Consider the following 18,167-nt stretch of genomic DNA (forward strand, 5'->3'; position numbering starts at 1 on the left):
TATGTCTTCTTTGGAGAAATGTCTGTTTAGTTCTTTGGCCCATTTTTTGATTGGGTCATTTCTTTTTCTGGAATTGAGCTGTAGAAGTTGCTTGTATATTTTTGAGATTAGTTGTTTGTCTGTTGCTTCATTTGCTATTATTTTCTCCCATTCTGAAGACTGTCTTTTCACCTTGCTAATAGTTTCCTTTGTTGTGCAGAAGCTTTTAAGTTTAATTAGGTCCCATTTGTTTATTTTTGCTTTTATTTCCAATAATCTGGGAGGTGGGTCATAGAGGATCCTGCTGTGATGTATGTTAGAGAGTGTTTTGCCTATGTTCTCCTCTAGGAGTTTTGTAGTTTCTGGTCTTACATTTAGATCTTTAATCCATTTTGAGTTTATTTTTGTGTATGGTGTTAGGAAGTGTTCTAGTTTCATTCTTTTACAAGTGGTGGGCCAGATTTCCCAGCACCACTTGTTAAAGAGATTGTCTTTAATCCATTGTATATTCTTGCCTCCTTTGTCAAAGATAAGGTGTCCATATGTGCGTGGATTTATCTCTGGGCTTTCTATTTTGTTCCATTGGTCTATATTTCTGTCTTTGTGCCAGTACCATACTGTCTTGATAACTGTGGCTTTGTAGTAGAGCCTGAAGTCAGGTAGGTTGATTCCTCCAGTTCCACTCTTCTTTCTCAAGATAGCTTTGGCTATTCGAGGTTTTTTGTATTTCCATACAAATTGTGAAATTATTTATTCTAGCTCTGTGAAGAATACCGTAGGTAGCTTGATAGGGATTGCATTGAATCTATAAATTGCTTTGGGTAGTATACTCATTTTCACTATATTGATTCTTCCAATCCATGAACATGGTATATTTCTCCATCTATTAGTGTCCTCTTTGATTTCTTTCACCAGTGTTTTATAGTTTTCCATATATAGGTCTTTAGTTTCTTTAGGAAGATATATTCCTAAGTATTTTATTCTTTCCATTGCAATGGTGAATGGAATTGTTTCTTAAATTTCTCTTTCAGTTTTCTCATTATTAGTGTATAGGAATGCAAGGGATTTCTGTGTGTTGATTTTATATCCTGCAACTTTACTGTAGTCATTGATTATTTCTAGTAATTTTCTGGTGGAGTCTTTAGGGTTTTCTGTGTAGAGGATCATATCATCTGCAAATAGTGAGAGTTTTACTTCTTCTTTTCCAATTTGGATTCCTTTTATTTCTTTTTCTGCTCTGATTGCTGTGGCCAAAACTTCCAAAACTATGTTGAATAGTAATGGTGAAAGTGGGCACCCTTGTCTTGTTCCTGACTTTAGAGGAAATGCTTTCAATTTTTCACCATTGAGGATAATGTTTGCTGTGGGTTTGTCATATATAGCTTTTATTATGTTGAGGTATGTTCCTTCTATTCCTGCTTTCTGGAGAGTTTTTATCATAAATGGATGCTGAATTTTGTCAAAGGCTTTCTCTGCATCTATTGAGATAATCATATGGTTTTAATTTTTCAATTTGTTGATGTGGTATATTACATTGATTGATTTGCAGATATTGAAGAATCCTTGCATCCCTGGGATAAAGCCCACTTGGTCATGGTGTATGATCTTTTTAATGTGTTGTTGGATTCTGATTGCTAGAATTTTGTTAAGGATTTTTGCATCTATGTTCATCAGTGATATTGGCCTGTAGTTTTCTTTTTTTGTGGGATCTTTGTCAGGTTTTGGTATTAGGGTGATGGTGGCCTCCTAGAATGAGTTTGGAAGTTTACCTTCCTCTGCAATGTTCTCGAAGAGTTTGAGCAGGATAGGTGTTAGCTCTTCTCTAAATGTTTGGTAGAATTCAGCTGTGAAGCCGTCTGGACCTGGGCTTTTGTTTGCTGGAAGATTTTTGATTACAGTTTCAATTTCCGTGCTTGTGATGGGTCTGTTAATATTTTCTATTTCTTCCTGGTCCAGTTTTGGAAAGTTGTACTTTTCTAAGAATTTGTCCATTTCTTCCACGTTGTCCATTTTATTGGCATATAATTGTTGATAGTAGTTTCTTATGATGCTTTGTATTTCCGTGTTGTCTGTTGTGACCTCTCCATTTGCATTTCTAACTTTATTGATTTGATTTTTCTCCCTTTGTTTCTTGATGAGTCTGGCTAATGGTTTTTCAATTTTATTTATCCTTTCAAAGAACCAGCTTTTGGCTTTGTTGATTTTTGCTATGGTCTCTTTTGTTTCTTTTGCATTTATTTCTGCTCTAATTTTTAAGATTTCTTTCTTTCTACTAACCCTGGGGTTCTTCATTTCTTCCTTTTCTAGTTGCTTTAGGTGTAGAGTTAGGTTATTTATTTGACTTTTTTCTTGTTTCTTGAGGTGTGCCTGTATTGCTATGAACTTTCCCCTTAGGACTGATTTTACAGTGTCCCACAGGTTTTGGGTTGTTGTGTTTTCATTTTCATTCATTTCTATGCAAATTTTGATTTCTTTTTTGATTACTTCTGTGATTTATTGGTTATTCAGCAGCGTGTGGTTCAGCCTCCATATGTTGGAATTTTTAATAGTTTTTTTTCCTGCAATTGAGATCTAATCTTACTGCATTGTGGTCAGAAAAGATGCTTGGAATGATTTCAATTTTTTTGAATTTACCAAGGCTAGATTTATGGCCCAGGATGTGATCTATCCTGGAGAAGGTTCTATGTGCACTTGAGAAAAAGGTGAAATTCATTGTTTTGGGATGAAATGTCCTATAGATATCAATTAGGTCTAACTGGTCTATTGTATCATTTAAAGTTTGTGTTTCCTTGTTAATTTTCTGTTTAGTTGATCTATCCATAGGTGTGAGTGGGGTATTAAAGTCTCCCACTATTATTGTGTTATTGTTAATTTCTCCTTTCATACTTGTTAGCATTTGTCTTACATATTGCGGTACTCCCGTGTTGGGTGCATATATATTTATAATTGTTATATCTTCTTCTTGGATTGATCCTTTGATCATTATGTAGTGACCATCTTTGTCTCTTTTCACAGCCTTTGTTTTAAAGTCTATTTTATCTGATATGAGTATTGCTACTCCTGCTTTCTTTTGGTCCCTATTTGCATGGAAAACTTTTTCCAGTCCTTCACTTTCAGTCAGTATGTGTCCCCTGTTTTGAGGTGGGTCTCTTGTAGATAACATATGTAGGGGTCTTGTTTTTGTATCCACTCAGCCAGTCTTTGTCTTTTGGTTGGGGCATTCAACCCATTTAAGTTTAAGGTAATTACTGGTAAGTATGATTCCAGTGCCATTTACTTTATTGTTTTTGGTTCGAATTTATACACCGTTTTTGTGTTTCCCTTCTAGAGAATATCCTTTAGTATTTGTTGGAGAGCTGGTTTGGTGGTGCTGAATTCTCTCAGCTTTTGCTTGTCTGAAAAGCTTTTGATTTCTCCTTTATATTTGAATGAGATCCTTGCTGGGTACAATAATCTGGGCTGTAGGTTATTTTCTTTCATCATTTTAAGTATGTCTTGCCATTCCCTCCTGGCTTGGAGAGTTTCTATTGAAAGGTCAGCTGTTATCCTTATGGGAATTCCCTTATGTGTTATTTGTTGTTTTTCCCTTGCTGCTTTTAATATTTGTTCTTTGTGTTTGATCTTTGTTAATTTGATTAATATGTGTCTTGGGGTGTTTCGCCTTGGGTTTATCCTGTTTGGGACTCTCTGGGTTGCTTGGACTTGGGTGATTATTTCCTTCCCCATTTTACGGAAGTTTTCAACTATTATCTCCTCAAGTATTTTCTCATGGTCTTTCTTTTTATCTTCTTCTTCTGGGACCCCTATGATTTGAATGTTGTAGCGTTTAATATTGTCCTGGAGGTCTCTGAGATTGTCCTCATTTCTTTTAATTTGTTTTTCTTTTATCCTCTCTGATTCATTTATTTCTACCATTCTATCTTCTAATTCACTAATCCTGTCTTCTGCCTCTGTTATTCTACTATTTGTTGCCTCCAGAGTGTTTTTAATTTCATTTATTGCATTATTCATTATATATTGATTCTTTTTTATTTCTTCTAGGTCGTTGTTAAACCTTTCTTGCATCTTCTCAATCCTTGTCTCCAGGCTATTTATCTGTGATTCCATTTTGATTTCAAGATTTTGGATCAATTTCACTATCATTGTTCAGAATTCTTTATCAGGTAGATTCCCTGTCTCTTCCTCTTTGGTTTGGTGGACATTTATCCTGTTCCTTTATCTGCTGGGTATTCCTTTGTCTCTTCATCTTGTTTAAATTGCTGAGTTTGGGGTGTCCTTTCTGTATTCTGGCAGTTTGTGGAGTTCTCTTTGTTGTGGCGTTTCCTCACTGTGTGTGAGTTTGTAGAGGTGGCTTGTCAAGGTTTCTAGGTTAGGGAAGCTTGTGTTGGTGTTCTGGTGGGTGGAGCTGTATTTCTTCTCTCTGGAGTGCAGTGAAGTGTCCAGTAATGAGTTATGAGATGTCTATGGTTTTGGGGTGACTTTGGGCAGCCTGTATATTGGAGCTCAGGGCTGTGTTCCTGTGTTGCTGGAGAATTTGCTAGGTATGTCTTGCTCTGGAACTTGTTGGCTCTTGTGTGGTGCTTGGTTTCAGTGTAAGTATGGAGGCATTTGATGAGCTCCTGTCAATTAATGCTCCTTGGAGTCAGGAGTTCCCTGGAGTCAGGGTTTGGACTTAAGCGTCCTGCTTCCAGTTATTGGTCTTATTTTTACAGTAGTTTCAAAACTTCTCCTTCTATACAGCACCATTGATAAAACATCTACGTTAAAGATGAAAAGTTTCTCTACCATGAGGGTCACCCAGAAAGGTTTACAGCATTACATGGAGAAGAGAAGAGGGAGGAGGGAGTTAGAGATGACCCGAATGAGATGAGGTGGAATCAATAGAGGAGAGAGTGGGCTAGCCAGTAATCACTTCCTTATGTGCACTCCACAACTGGACCGCTCAGAGATGTTCACGGAGTTATACAGAGAAGAGAAGAAGGAGGAAGGAGACAGAGGTGGCCAGGAGGATAAAAGGGGGGAATGAAAAGGAGGGAGACAGATCCAGCCAGTAATCAGTTCCCTAAGTGTTCTCCACCATCTGGAACACACAGAAATTCACAGAGTTGGGTAGAGTAGAGAGGGGTTAAGAAGGAGACACAGGCGACCTGGTGGAGAAAAAGGAGAGTCCAAAGGGAGAGAGAGCAGTCAAGCCAGTAATCTCGCTCCCTAGTGAAAAATGGGTACTGAAGTTTGGGTTCGTAAAGGTACAAAATTGGTAACAAATATATAAAAGCAAAAATTAAAAATCTAGAGTAGAGTTTGGAATTTCAAAAATACGATGTTAAAGAAAAGAAGAAGGAAAAGAAAGAGAAAAAAATGATCAAACAAAAACAAGGTCGCAAAAATTATAAAGAAAATATAGTTACAAAATTGCTAACTAATACCAAAAAGCAAAAGTTAAAAATCTAGAGTAGAGTTTGGAATTTCAAAAATACAATGTTAAAAAAAAGAAGAAGAAAAAGAAAGAGAGAAAAACAAAAACAAGCAAAGTGGCAAAAATTATAAAGAAAATACAGGTACAAAATTGATATCAAATACCAAAAAGCATAAATTAAAAATCTAGAGTAGAGTTTGGAATTTCAGATATACAATGTTATATAAAAGAAGAAGAGAAAGAAACAGAGAAAAGGAAAAAAAAAGTCACAGAAATTATAAAAAAAAACTATAGGTACAAAATTGATAACAAATACCAAAAAGCTAAAATTAAAAATATAGAGTAGAGTTTGGAATTTCAAAAATACAATGTTAAAGAAAAGAAAGAAAAAAAAATACCAAGGTCAAAAAAATTATAAAAAAATATATATGAAGTTTGCTTTAAAAAAAAATAGGGTCTTTTTTTTTTTGCAAAGTAATAGGTCATAAAAGTGAAAATTAAAGGAATAATAGAGGACTTAATTTTTTTTTAATAAAAAAAAAAAGAATGATCGTAAAAATATATCTAGGACTTTCCCTGGTTTTGTTGTGAGTATTGTGGGTTCAGTTCATTTTTGGCTAGTTCCTTGGTCCGACTTATATTTCTCAAGATCTATAGGCCCCTTCCTATGTAGTCGGTAGTAAACACAGGGTTTTAATCTATTGCCTATAGCTGTTATAGCTTCTTCTGTTTGCTGGTCTCTTCAGTGTCTGGTTTCCGCCCTGACATGAAGTGGACGGTGGAGGACCCTTTTTTTTTTTTCAGGCTCACTTGTTCCATCACACTGTGGGGAGGGAGGGAGGGATGCTGCAAACAAATAACACTGGCGTGTGCTTGCAGTGCCTCAGCCACATTGGGTCTGCCCCCAGTCATGGTGCGTGTAGCCTCCCTGCCCACACTGCTCAGGCTCTAGGTTGCTCCGCTGGGAACCATCCGTGGCCGGCCCTGGGCTGCCTGCACCTCCCAGGTCCAAGCCGCTCAGGTTCAGGCACTCGGGTAGTCCTCAGAGGCACAGACTCTGTTGGGCCTGCGTTTTGTGCCCTTCCCAGGTCCGAGCAGCTCAGGTGATGAGGTGTCTGGCGAGCGCAATTGCTGTGACTTATCGCCTCCCCACCGCTCGGTTATCTAGGTGTACAACCAGCGCACCTTCTCAGGCAGTTGTTGACCGTCCAGACCCCCAAGAAGTTTTAGTTAGCAAAGAAGCCTGCTTACAGTTTTATAGATAACATCTCTCTGGGGTTGCGATTGCCCCCTTCCGGTTCTGGCTGCCTGTCACTGGCGGGGGATGGTCTGCCGCCAGCTATCTCTGTTCAGTCCTTTGTTCCCTGCACGGTCCTGGCAGTGTCTTAGGTTAGGGCTGGCTTTTCGCGTGGTAGATATCCCACAGTCTGGTTTGCTAGCCCAAATTATCTCGCTCAGATAGCGCTCAGGTTATTCAGGCCAGATCCTTACTCTAAGCGACGCAGCCCGCGCCGCGCCTCCCTGCCCAGCCCCCGCTTGCTAGTGGCGTGTGCAGGCGTCTGCGCTGCTTCTCCGCTGGGGGAGTTACCGTAGGGCTCCCAATCTGCGGGTTTTAATTGTTTATTTATTTTTACTCCCTGTTATGTTGCCCTCTGTGCTTCCAAAGCTCGGCACAGATTCGGCAGTGAGAAGGTTTCCTGATGTTTGGAAACTTCTCTCTTTTTAAGACTCCCTTCCTGGGTTGGAACTCCATCCCTCCCTCTTTTGTCTCTTTTTTTGTCTTTTATATTTTTTCCTACCTCCTTTCGAAGACTTGGGTTGCTTTTCTGGGTGCCTGATATCCTCTGCCGGCATTCAGAAGTTGTTTTGTGGAATTTACTCGGCGTTTAAATGTTCTTTGATGAATTTGTGGGGGAGAAAGTGTTCTCCCCTTCCTAATCCTCCACCATCTTAGCTCCTCCCCTAATTCTCATCTTTTTGAAGTCTAATGTGTTAGTAATATAGGCACACCAACTTTTTAGTGCTTTTTGTCTGTATACTATATAAATTTCCTTTCCTTTCCTTTTCTATATTTAAATTGCATCTCTTATAGATATTGTGTAGTGGGATCTTCAAGTTTATCCAGGCTGATGATCTCTGATTTTTCATTAGAGCATTAAGTTCATTTATACTTGTATAATTTTTGTATGATTGGGTCTTACTCTTCTGCATTGTCATTTCTTTTCTATTTCTCCCATATGTTTGGCTCCTTTATTCCTTTTTTTCTACCTTCTTTTTGGATAATCAAATATTTTTTATTATTCTATTTAATTTCTCTCTTGGCATTTCAGCTGTATCTCTGATCTTTAGTCATTGCTTTAGGGATTACAATATGCATTATTAACTTATTGTTGTTTACTTGGAATTAATATGGTAATATTTCATGTAGAATATGACTCATACAATTATTTACCTATTATTCTCCCATATTTTGTGTTGTTATTTATTTTACATCTATATCATTATAAACCCAATAGTACAATGCAATAATTTCTGTATTAAGTAATCAGTCTTTTAAGGAAATTAGAAGAAACAAGCAAGGGATTTATTTTCATTTCCAGAGCTCTTTATTCCTTCTTATAGATCTGAGTTTCTATCTGGTGTCACTTCTCATTCGCTAGAAGAAATTCCTTCAATATTCTTGGAGTACAGTTCTACTGGCGATGATTTCTCTTGGTTTTTGTTTACCTGAAATTTGTCTACATTTTTTTGAAGGATGGTTAAAAATTTATTGAGTAAAGAAATCTTGGTTGAGAATGTTTTTCTTCAAGTACTTTAAGCATGTCTGCTGTTCTCATCGTTTGGCCTTTACTGTTTCTGATGAGAATTTAGCCAACATTATTATTTCTTTCAATATGATGTGTAATTTTTCACAGAATATCTTAAGGCTTTTATCTTAATCTGGATTTTAGTAGCTTTACTATGATATATGAAGGGTTTGAATCCTTTAGATGTTTCTTATTTGGGCTTCACTGAATGCCTTTTAACCTATTAAAAAATTGTTAAATAAATTTGGGGCAATTTTGGCCATTACTTTTTCAAATAATCTTTCTGTCCCATTATTTCTCTCCTTTCCTTCTGGGACTCCATTTACATGTATGTTAGACTACTCAGTATTGTCCCATAGGTCACTAGATCTCTGTTCATTTTTGCCATGTATTTTTTTCCTCTTCTTCAGATAACTTCTATGGATCTACCTTTAAGTTCACTAAACTTTACTTCTGCCTTCTCTAACATGGTGTTAATACCATCCAGTAAATTTTTATTTCAGATATTTTATCATCTGTTCTAGGTTTTTAGTTGCTTTTTTATATAGTTTTCATCTGTCTGTTGATAATTGTTCACTCATTATGATCATCCTTTCCTTTAAGTCCTTGAACATATTTATTTAGTTCAGTTCAGTTCAGTTGCTCAGTCAGTAATTAATAAAATCCTCAACTGCTAATTCTAACATCAGTCCTCTTGAGGACTTGACCTCTTTTTGTCTTTGTGTCTGCTTAGTCATGTCCAACTCTTTGCAACCCTTTGGACTGTAGCCCACCAGGCTCCTCTGTCCTTGGAATATCCTAGGCAAGAATAGTGAAGTGAATTGCTATTTCTTCCTATGGGGGAATCTTCCCAAACCAGGGATCAAACCCACGTCTTTTGTGTCTCCTGCATTGCAGGAGGATTCTTGACCTGCTTAGACATCAGGGAAACCCTTTTTGTCCTTTGGAGACTTGATTTTTGTTCTGTAGGTACTGAAATAACTGGCTTATCACCTTAAACTTTTACGGGTTTAGAAACACTTAAAGGGCATATTTCAGTGTTTGCTTGCAGTTTTAGTGCAAGTCCATTAGTCCAAGAATATAGTATTTGCTTCTAAAGTATAACTCTTCCTCAGTTTTAGGGGAAAGGTGTTTATTCAAATATTTACCATGTTCCTCTAAAATGATGTGGATCAAACCCCAAACTTTCCTCTATAATGAGCAGCAGCTCAAATTTGTTAATTCTCTTAGCCCTTTAGCTGTTGCCTTCTGCCAAGCTTTTTGGAATCTATCTCATGAAAATGCATGTCAGGATCAGCCAAGAATTGAAGAAAGTCTATATTTAAGTTTTTGGGGAAGCTGACTTTCTTTCTAGGATTTTCTCCCTTAATTTACAATCATTCTGGTACTCCTACACTCTGTCTTCTGATACCATTAGCCAAAAAGTTTGTTTTTCTGCTTGAATTCCAGCTACTCCATGCAGACTTGGAAATGTCCTTAGGAGAAAGGCTGTGTAAATGTGTATTACACCAAGTGTGGATTCTTCTTTCAAAAATTGAATACCCTCCAGCCTTTTTTTTTTTTTTAATTGTTCTCCTGTGTTTTCAAGTAGTTGTTTTATGTATGTTGTTTTGAGTTCATAGTTATAATCTGCAGGAGGATTAATTGCAGACATGCAACCCTGACACTGTCAATTCCCAAGAATTGCTTTTTGATCATACTCAATTTGAGATGACTAACATCCAAGTGGAGATATATAATAAGAGTAAATGGATTTGGAACTCAGGGAAGATATTGTAGCTAAAAGGATACATTTCAGAGTTATCATTGTATATATGGAATTTAAAGCTATTGAACTGATGAGATCACTTGGGGATGAATGTAGACATTGAAGAGAAATGTCCCAGGACTGAGTCTTGGGTTACTTCAGAATTCAATTAGGAAGATGAAGAGGAACTAATAGAGGGAACTGAGAAAGAATGATCAATAAGGTAGGATAGTAATAGGGATGAAAGCCTGAGTAGAGTAGATCTAAGAAGGAATGGCAGGAGAGGAAGTCGTCTAGTTCACACAGACAACTTTCTAGGAGTTTTCTCTAAAAGGAAACAGTATAATGGAGCAGAGAAGGGAGATGTGGGCTCAAGGAAAGTTGTTTTTTAAGATCGGAGAAATTACATTGTGTCTACTTGGCAACAGCAATTATCTTAGATGTAAAAATTAAAATAATGTAGGGAAGACAGTTCACCAATGATGTCCTGGGGAGTTTGGTTGTGATGGCAGAGTATTTTGGAACAGATTAAGGAGAGATATAGTGGATTTGGTTACAAGAACTTATCAAAGCTGAAAGCAAGATAATCAGCTGAGAGTGAAGAGAGAGAAGTTAGGAAATAATCATCTATGAAAAATGGGAAAGTGAATTGACTAAGCAACTATTGAACACATCAAAAGACAAAATAAGACAAAATCAGTATAAGTCATGAATTTAATGTGAGGTTTGTCATCATGATTGTTTTCTCTTACATTACCCACTCTGGGTAGGGTCAGAGTAAGTGGAGTTTATATTTAAGATTTTCCAGGTAAACTATGACAGAGAAAGAAACAGGCAGTGGTGTTACTTATGTATGCAAGGAATTAATTAGAATATAAGACACTGGAATTTAGGCTTTCCAGAGATGGAAAGTGAGGCCACATAGGGGATGAGAGTGAAAATGTAGTGGGATCCCATATTAGTAATTCCAGTGAGTCAAATAATTGCTAAAGTTATAAGGGCTTAGAGTGAGCTATAAAGATAAGGTGTTGGTTAGAGAGCATAAGGCTTAAAATTGAGATTATAGAGCTTGTGTAGTTATTGCTCACACTAAAGCCAAGAATATTCAAGTGGTGCTACCTCAGGATCATGTCATTTAATGTTTCCTTTGTGATACTCTCCCAATTTAGCTTATTCATACTCTGAAATTTTACATTCCAAATTATTTTCAGTATTTCTGCTTCATCAGTAATTCATCCAAATGTTCTCTGCTTTTCAAGATGGCCATAATTGTAAACATTTTTACGATATTTGTGTTTACCTTGTGTTACAAAAATTGTAAATGTTTCTATATGATTGTATTTACTACTGTTATTTTTAATACTATTAAATACTATTCTAACATCTTTGTGGGTTTAATATCTTAGTTTGATTATTTAATTTATAAACATTATTTTTAATTCCAAGGAGTTTGTAAAAAGCCAATCAAGTGTGGCTAGAAGTGTTTCAGGAATCATAGAATAAATACAAAATGAGAGGAAATATAAGTAAGAAATTTTGGAGTGTTTCCCTTAAATGCAGAAAAGTATGTCCTACTTCCTTGACGTTTCAGACAAAATTGGCATGTTCAATAATCTCTTTCTTATGCATTTTATGCTAGGATCAGTGCACAACTGGCCAGGTTAAAAACATTTTCCTCATGCTGACTTAAATTTCTGGTTCTAGATTATGACTTTATCAGTACACTCAAGTGTCTTTGTGTGTCAGTAAAAGAGACTTGACATATCTCTTTAAATATGTTGCCAAGAGGTATAAAGCTTACGAATAAGAAAACAGTTTGTCTTTACATCTGGTTTTTATTGCTTAATTGATTACTTTCTTCCACTTTTCAGTGATTTTTTTTAAGTGGAAGATGAAATGTCAGATTAGAAGATGATGTCAAGAAAGTTGAAAGATAATTATATTAAGGAAGTTGATATATAATAGAAAACTCAGGGCTTACCCGATAGCTCAGTTGGTAAAGAATCCACCTGCAATGCAGGAGATCCTGGTTTGATTCCTGGGTTGAGAACATCCGCTAGAGAAGGAATAGGCCACCCACTCCAGTATTCTTGGGCTTTCCTGGTGGCTCAGCTGGTAAATAATCTGCCTGCAATGAGGGAGACCTGGGTTCAATCCCTGGGTAGGGAAGATCCCCTGGAGAAGGGAAAGGCTACCCACTCCAGTATTCTGGCCTGGAGAATTCCTTGGACTGTATAGTCCATGGGGTCACAAAGAATCAGACACAACTGAGTGACTTTCACTTTCAGAAAATTCAGATTGGACCTAAAAATAAGAGTTTTTAGTGTAAGAATTAAAAGTAAAAACATTGGCCATAAAAAGTTTTATTCAAATTTCTCAAGGGCTGTCATTTAAGTTCTTTTTAAATTTTTTTTAAATATTACTTCAAATCAATTAGTTAGGCTTTATAATAGAAAATTAAAATGTGTAAAAAAATACAATTTTACTTTAACAGATATTGTGATAATGAGAAACAAAATTGACCCAATTTATTGATACTTTTATAGACAGTCTTAATTAATATTTTTGCACCTTATTGCTTTATCTATAAAGGGATTTGCTAGATAAGCTCTAAAATTTCATGAGTTCTAAGTTTCTTTTTTTTAGATGAAGAGTTCAGTTCTTAAACACTAAGATAATCCTAAATCCATTTGTGAGGTCCTATAATTTTGTAACCAATGATCTAAAATTGTACTAGTGGTGGAAGTAGTGATTAGCTATGAAAGGGAATAGGTCAGACTGGAAAACAACTTTTTCCTTAAACATTTTTTTTTTTTTGATGCTTAAATTAAAATATTTTACGGTTTTTTTTTTGGCACTTCTGCCAATGAAGACTTGTTTCTAATCTGTAAAATGAAAAGACTTACTGGAGAACATGAAGGACTTTTTGTCTTCCTTTCATTAGAGTGCTGTTGGAAAGCATTCCTCCCATATCCACTCCCCACCTCTAACTTTAAGCTGTTACTGCTGCTGCTAAGTCACTTCAGTTGTGTCTGACTCCGTGCGACCCCATAGATGGCAGCCCACCAGCCTCCCCCATCCTTGGGGTTCTCCAGGCAAGAACACTGGAGTGGGTTGCCATTTCCTTCTCCAATGCATGAAAGTGAAAAGTGAAAGTGAAGTCGATCAGTCGTGTCCGACTCCTAGCGACCCCATGGACTGCAGCCTACCAGGCTCCTCTGTCCATGGGATTCTCCAGGCAAGAGTACTGGAGTGGGGTGCCATTGCCTTCTCCAAACTTTAAGCTGTAGGCCTCACATTTTATTTCACTGAGAAATTAGAAGCAGTCAGATGAGAATTAGCTCTTATGTTTTTTCCCATTACCAAGGCTAGCGACCTGACATCTGTACCCATATATTCTACCTTTGGAATTGTTGTTTGAACCAGATTAATTGTCCCTACTGAAATGTCTCTGCTTGGACCCTGGATCCTTGAGACATACTCAAGAGAAGTACGCATTTCTCCCAACTTATGCTCAATTTTTCCCTCTTTCCTAGATCGTTGCTGTCAACAAAATAGCTTGATATACTAGTTTCCATGTTAAAATTTTTTGAAAGCCTAAGGCTTCTCTTTGAACTCACATCTTTCTCACAAAATAAGGTGTACTCCCCTTTTTTCTCTACTTGTCTTATTAGTCAAAGCTCCTGTCTTACCACCCATGACTTTCACATATTCTTGACCACTCCACTGATATGGTACCTGTCAAGGTCACCAACCACCTCTGTCTTTCTCAACAGCATCTCACCCAGACTTGTTTTTCAGGAGCCGTGGACACAGTTGGCCATGGCTTCATTCTGAAAATGTCTTCTCTACACTTGGAGGCCCCGCTGTCACTTTGTTTGCCTTTCCGACTGACCTGCTGTGTCACTTCATTCTCCCTTTCTGTCTTTCCTCCTACAGTTTTTAAATATTGGAACATATTTAGTGAGCCATCCTCCTTCTGCTTTTCTCTGTATTTACATCTAGTTTCAATTGTTGTTCAGTCATTCAGTCGTGTCTGACTCTTTGCAACCCCATGGACTGCAGCACACCAGGCTTCCCTGTCCTTCACTATCTCCTGGAGTGTGCTTAAACTCATGTTCAATTGAGTAGATGATGCCATCCAACCATCTCATCCTCTGTCACCCCCTTCTCCTACCTTAAATCTTTCCCAGCATCAGAGTCTTTTCCAGTCAGTCAGCTCTTTGCATCAGAGGCCCAAGTATTGGAGCTTCAGCTTTGGCATCAGTTCTTCTAGTGAATATTTAGGGTTGATTTACTTTAGGATTGACTGGATTGATCACTTTGCTGTAAGGAACTCTCGAGAGTCTTCTCTAGCACTGCACTTTGAAAGCATCAGTTCTTCAGTGCTCAGCCTTCTTTATGATCGAACTCTCACATCCGTACATGACTACTGAATAAACCATAGCTTTGACTAAACAGACCTTTGTCAGCAACATAATGACTCTGCTTTTGAATATGCTGTCTAGGTTTGCCATAGCTTTTCTTCCAAGGAGAAAGTGTCCTTTAATTTCATGGCTGCAGTCACCCTCTACAGTGATTTTGGAGCCCAAGAAAATAGTCTGTCACTGTTGCCATTTTTTCCCCATCTATTTGCCATGAAGTGATGGGACCGGATGGTGTGATCTTCACTTTTTGAATGTTGAGTTTTAAGCTAACTTTTTCACTCTCCTCTTTCATTATGGTTTCATATACAATTTATATTCTGGTGACTTTTGATTTCCAGACTCAGCATCCAACAGTATACACAGTATCTCCACTTGAAAATCCAAGAGACACCTTGCTTTTAACATGTCCAAGAGAGAACTACAGCTGAGCTGATATCTAGTCCTTCTCTTCTCCCTGATCTTTTTCATTATCATTTCCCCATTGTTTATGGACTAGATGCCAATCTGTCTCTTTCACTTCCCATCCTGGGAAAAAAAATTCTGTCAGCTCTGCCTTCAATATGTGTTTTGAATTTGCAACTCCCATAATGTCTCTTCAACACTATAGCCAATGGTATATCAGAAGATAGATCGGAGTAAAAGCCAAGCCACAAATAAGGCCTAATAATTCCCTTTGTGTTCCAGCCCAATTTGTCTCTCTGAAGTACACACCTCTCTCTCTCCCCTTTGCTCCTGTTACATTGGGTAGCCTGCTGTTTTTCAGGTAAATCTCAGGCCCTTTGCACGTACTCTTTTCCTCTGCTGGGGATGCTCTTTGTGATCTTCCTCCAGATAAATTTACAACTCCCTCCCTTACGTCTTTCAGTTCTCTGGTCAGATACCCTTCTTAGGGATGGTTCTGCCCACTGTACACAAGAAGGGAGCCCTCAAAGCCCCTGCTGGTCACAGTTCCCTTCTCCAGCTCCTGCTTTCTCTCTGACGCTTATCTATACAAGAAACTGTATTTTAAATGTTTCTTTTATAGATAGTTGTTTATTCTTTTTTTTTTTTAATCACAGTGTAATGTCAGCCTAAAGAGAACAGATAATTTACCTGTTTTGTTCATTACTAAGTGTTCAGGAAGTTGTTCAGTAAATATCTGTGGAGTGAAAGAAAAAAAAATTATTCCTGAATATGTGAAGGAAGACATAACAGTTTCCCTGTTTCCCATAGGGTGGAAATAAATTTTAGGAATGGAAAATTATCTATTATTAGCTGAGAATAGTAGTGAAGTCAGAATCTGAATGATAATCTCAATTCTTTATTTTATGAAGAGTGAAATAGAAAAGGAAATATTTTTCCTAGTGTGTAATAGTCAAATCGGAGAAGGCAATGGCACCCCACTCCAGTACACTTGCCTGGAAAATCTCATGGATGGAGGAGCCAGTGGGCTGCAGTCCATGGGGTCTCTAGGAGTTGGACACGACTGAGCGACTTCACTTTCTCTTTTCACTTTCATGCATTGGAGAAGGAAATGGCAACCCACTCCAGTGTTCTTGCCTGGAGAATCCCAGGGGTGGGGGAGCCTGGTGTGCTGCCATCTCTGGGGTCACACAGAGTTGGACACGACTGAAGTGACTTAGCATAGCATAACAATAGTCAAATAGGACTGAGCAACTAAGCAATGATGAATAATAAAAAAAAGTTGATTTTACTGTTGTACCCAAAGTTTTAGATTGAAATATGAAGTCATATTTCTCTTAAAGTATAAAAGATTTCCAGAGTATGAAAAATATCTATTTTATAACAAGAAAAAGAATTTTGCCAGTTAGAGGGTTTTTTTTTTTTGGGGGGGGGGGTTATTTTTTATTGTAAAAGTAATGCATGTACTTTGGGCTTCCCAGGTGGTTCAGTGGTAAAGAATCTACCTGCCAATGCAGGAGCCACAGGGAAAGATCCCCTGGAGGAAAAAATGCAACCCGCTCCAGTATTCTTGCCTCTAAAATTCTATGGTCAGAGGAGTGTGACAGGCTACAGTCCATGGGGTTGCAAAGAATAGGACACAACTGAGCATGCACACAATGCACGGTACATTGCAAGATTTTGGAAAATATTTAAACTTAGAATAATGTCTTAAAATTTGGAAAATTAGTATAAGCAGTTTTTTTCCCACTAAAAATAACATTTCCCCATTCTAAAAATTATAACTCAATATGTCACAAAGACCATAAAGAAAGCTGAGTGCTGAAGAGTTGATGCTTTTGAACTGTGGTGTTGGAGAAGACTCTTGAGAGTCCCTTGGACTGCAAGAAGATTGAACCAGTCAATCCTAAAGGAAATCAGTCCTGAATATTCATTGGAAGGACTAATGCTGAAGCTTCAATACTTTGGCCACCTGATGCAAAAAGCTGACTCATTTGAAGAGACCCTGATGCTGGGAAAGATTGATGGCAAGAGAATGGGATGACAGAAGATGAGATGGTTGGATGGCATCACTGATTCGATGGACATGAGTTTGAGCAAGCTCCGGGAGTTGGTGATGGACAGGGAGGGCTGGCGTGCTGCAGTCCATGGGGTCACAAAGAGTCAGACATGACTGAGTGACTGAACTGAACTGATGTCACAATATGTAGTTCTCAAAAGAAATGTTTCAATTTTAGTATAACTTTATTGATTAGAAAAATCAGCTATGTCTGGGAAATTTCTAGGAATCTTCTCAACATTTAAAATTAAGGATAAATGAAATATACATTAAAAAGATAAGTAATCTATATTCATCTTAATTTAAAATGTGTAATTTTATTCAATACCATATAAACTGTATATAGTGCATGACATTACATGCAACTGACGAAGTATGATATATGTAATTTATGTTTCATCAAGTGTTTTATAACTGTTTTATTTAGGGACCTAAAGGAGATCCAGGTTTTTCCCCAGATCAAGCTCTTTCTGGAGAAAAGGTAATTACTTGTCCATGAAATAAAATCTTGTTGATATAGTTCAAGCATTTAAAAATAACTTTTACTTTTTTAAAAATATAGATTTTACTTGATTTCAAAGTATGTAATAACTATTGGATTTTAATGAAGAAATATTTGAAGAATCAAGTAAATGGTGTCATCAGCCTAACATATCAGTTAAAATCATATAATTAATCTTACTGAATGTCCATTCTTGCATGCTCTTGTGCTTCCTGCCAACTAGGAACAGATGGGGCAAAAAATTAGAACAAGATGTTTTTGGTCCTAACCTCAAGAATGTAGCTATTAGTATGGATCCCATTATAAATTCTAATGCCATTTTACACCTTTTTTAGAATGGTTCTATGTACTTTATCTTGTTTAAGTCTCACAGTAACAGTGACGGAGGCTGTCATCATTATTTTTTTTTCCAGTTGAGAAAAGAGGATTTATGGAATTTAAGTAGTTAGCAAGTGGAAGAATTAATGATATACCTTAATTTTCTAACTTTCAATACAGTATGCTTTTCGTTTTATAATGCTCTCAAATACACACACATATGCCTTTAGGTAAAAAGAAACTAATATTTCAAAGTAACGATAGCAACAAAAATCTTTTTTAGGAGGAAGATACTGTTTTCCAGTGAGAATGAATACAAGTTGAGTATTTAGGCATATATCTGGGAAGCTTTATTTAGTCATGCACTTGATGAATGTGATACAATAATGTTTTTGTTTATGTGGTATACAGTCACAAACTTTTAAAATCCCTGAATAATTTTTGTGGTTCTTGGGTTGTAATCTGATCTTTTAATTGGTTTACAAAAACTCTTGTAAATTTAAGAAAAAT

General features: G+C 37.0%; 1 protein-coding gene across 3 annotated transcripts in view; it reads left to right on the top strand.

Moving 5' to 3' along the window:
- The window catches only part of COL24A1 (collagen type XXIV alpha 1 chain), a 398,952-nt gene that overhangs the window by 64,496 nt on the left and 316,289 nt on the right, over positions 1-18,167 (top strand). For all 3 annotated transcript variants that reach the window (XM_061411389.1, XM_061411390.1, XM_061411391.1), the window contains exon 7: positions 17,265-17,318. In XM_061411389.1, the coding sequence (XP_061267373.1) occupies positions 17,265-17,318 (54 nt within the window). The remainder of the gene's footprint in view (positions 1-17,264; positions 17,319-18,167) is intronic.

The sequence above is a fragment of the Bos javanicus genome, chromosome 3 (genome assembly GCF_032452875.1).
Source record: "Bos javanicus breed banteng chromosome 3, ARS-OSU_banteng_1.0, whole genome shotgun sequence".
Lineage (NCBI taxonomy): Eukaryota > Metazoa > Chordata > Mammalia > Artiodactyla > Bovidae > Bos > Bos javanicus.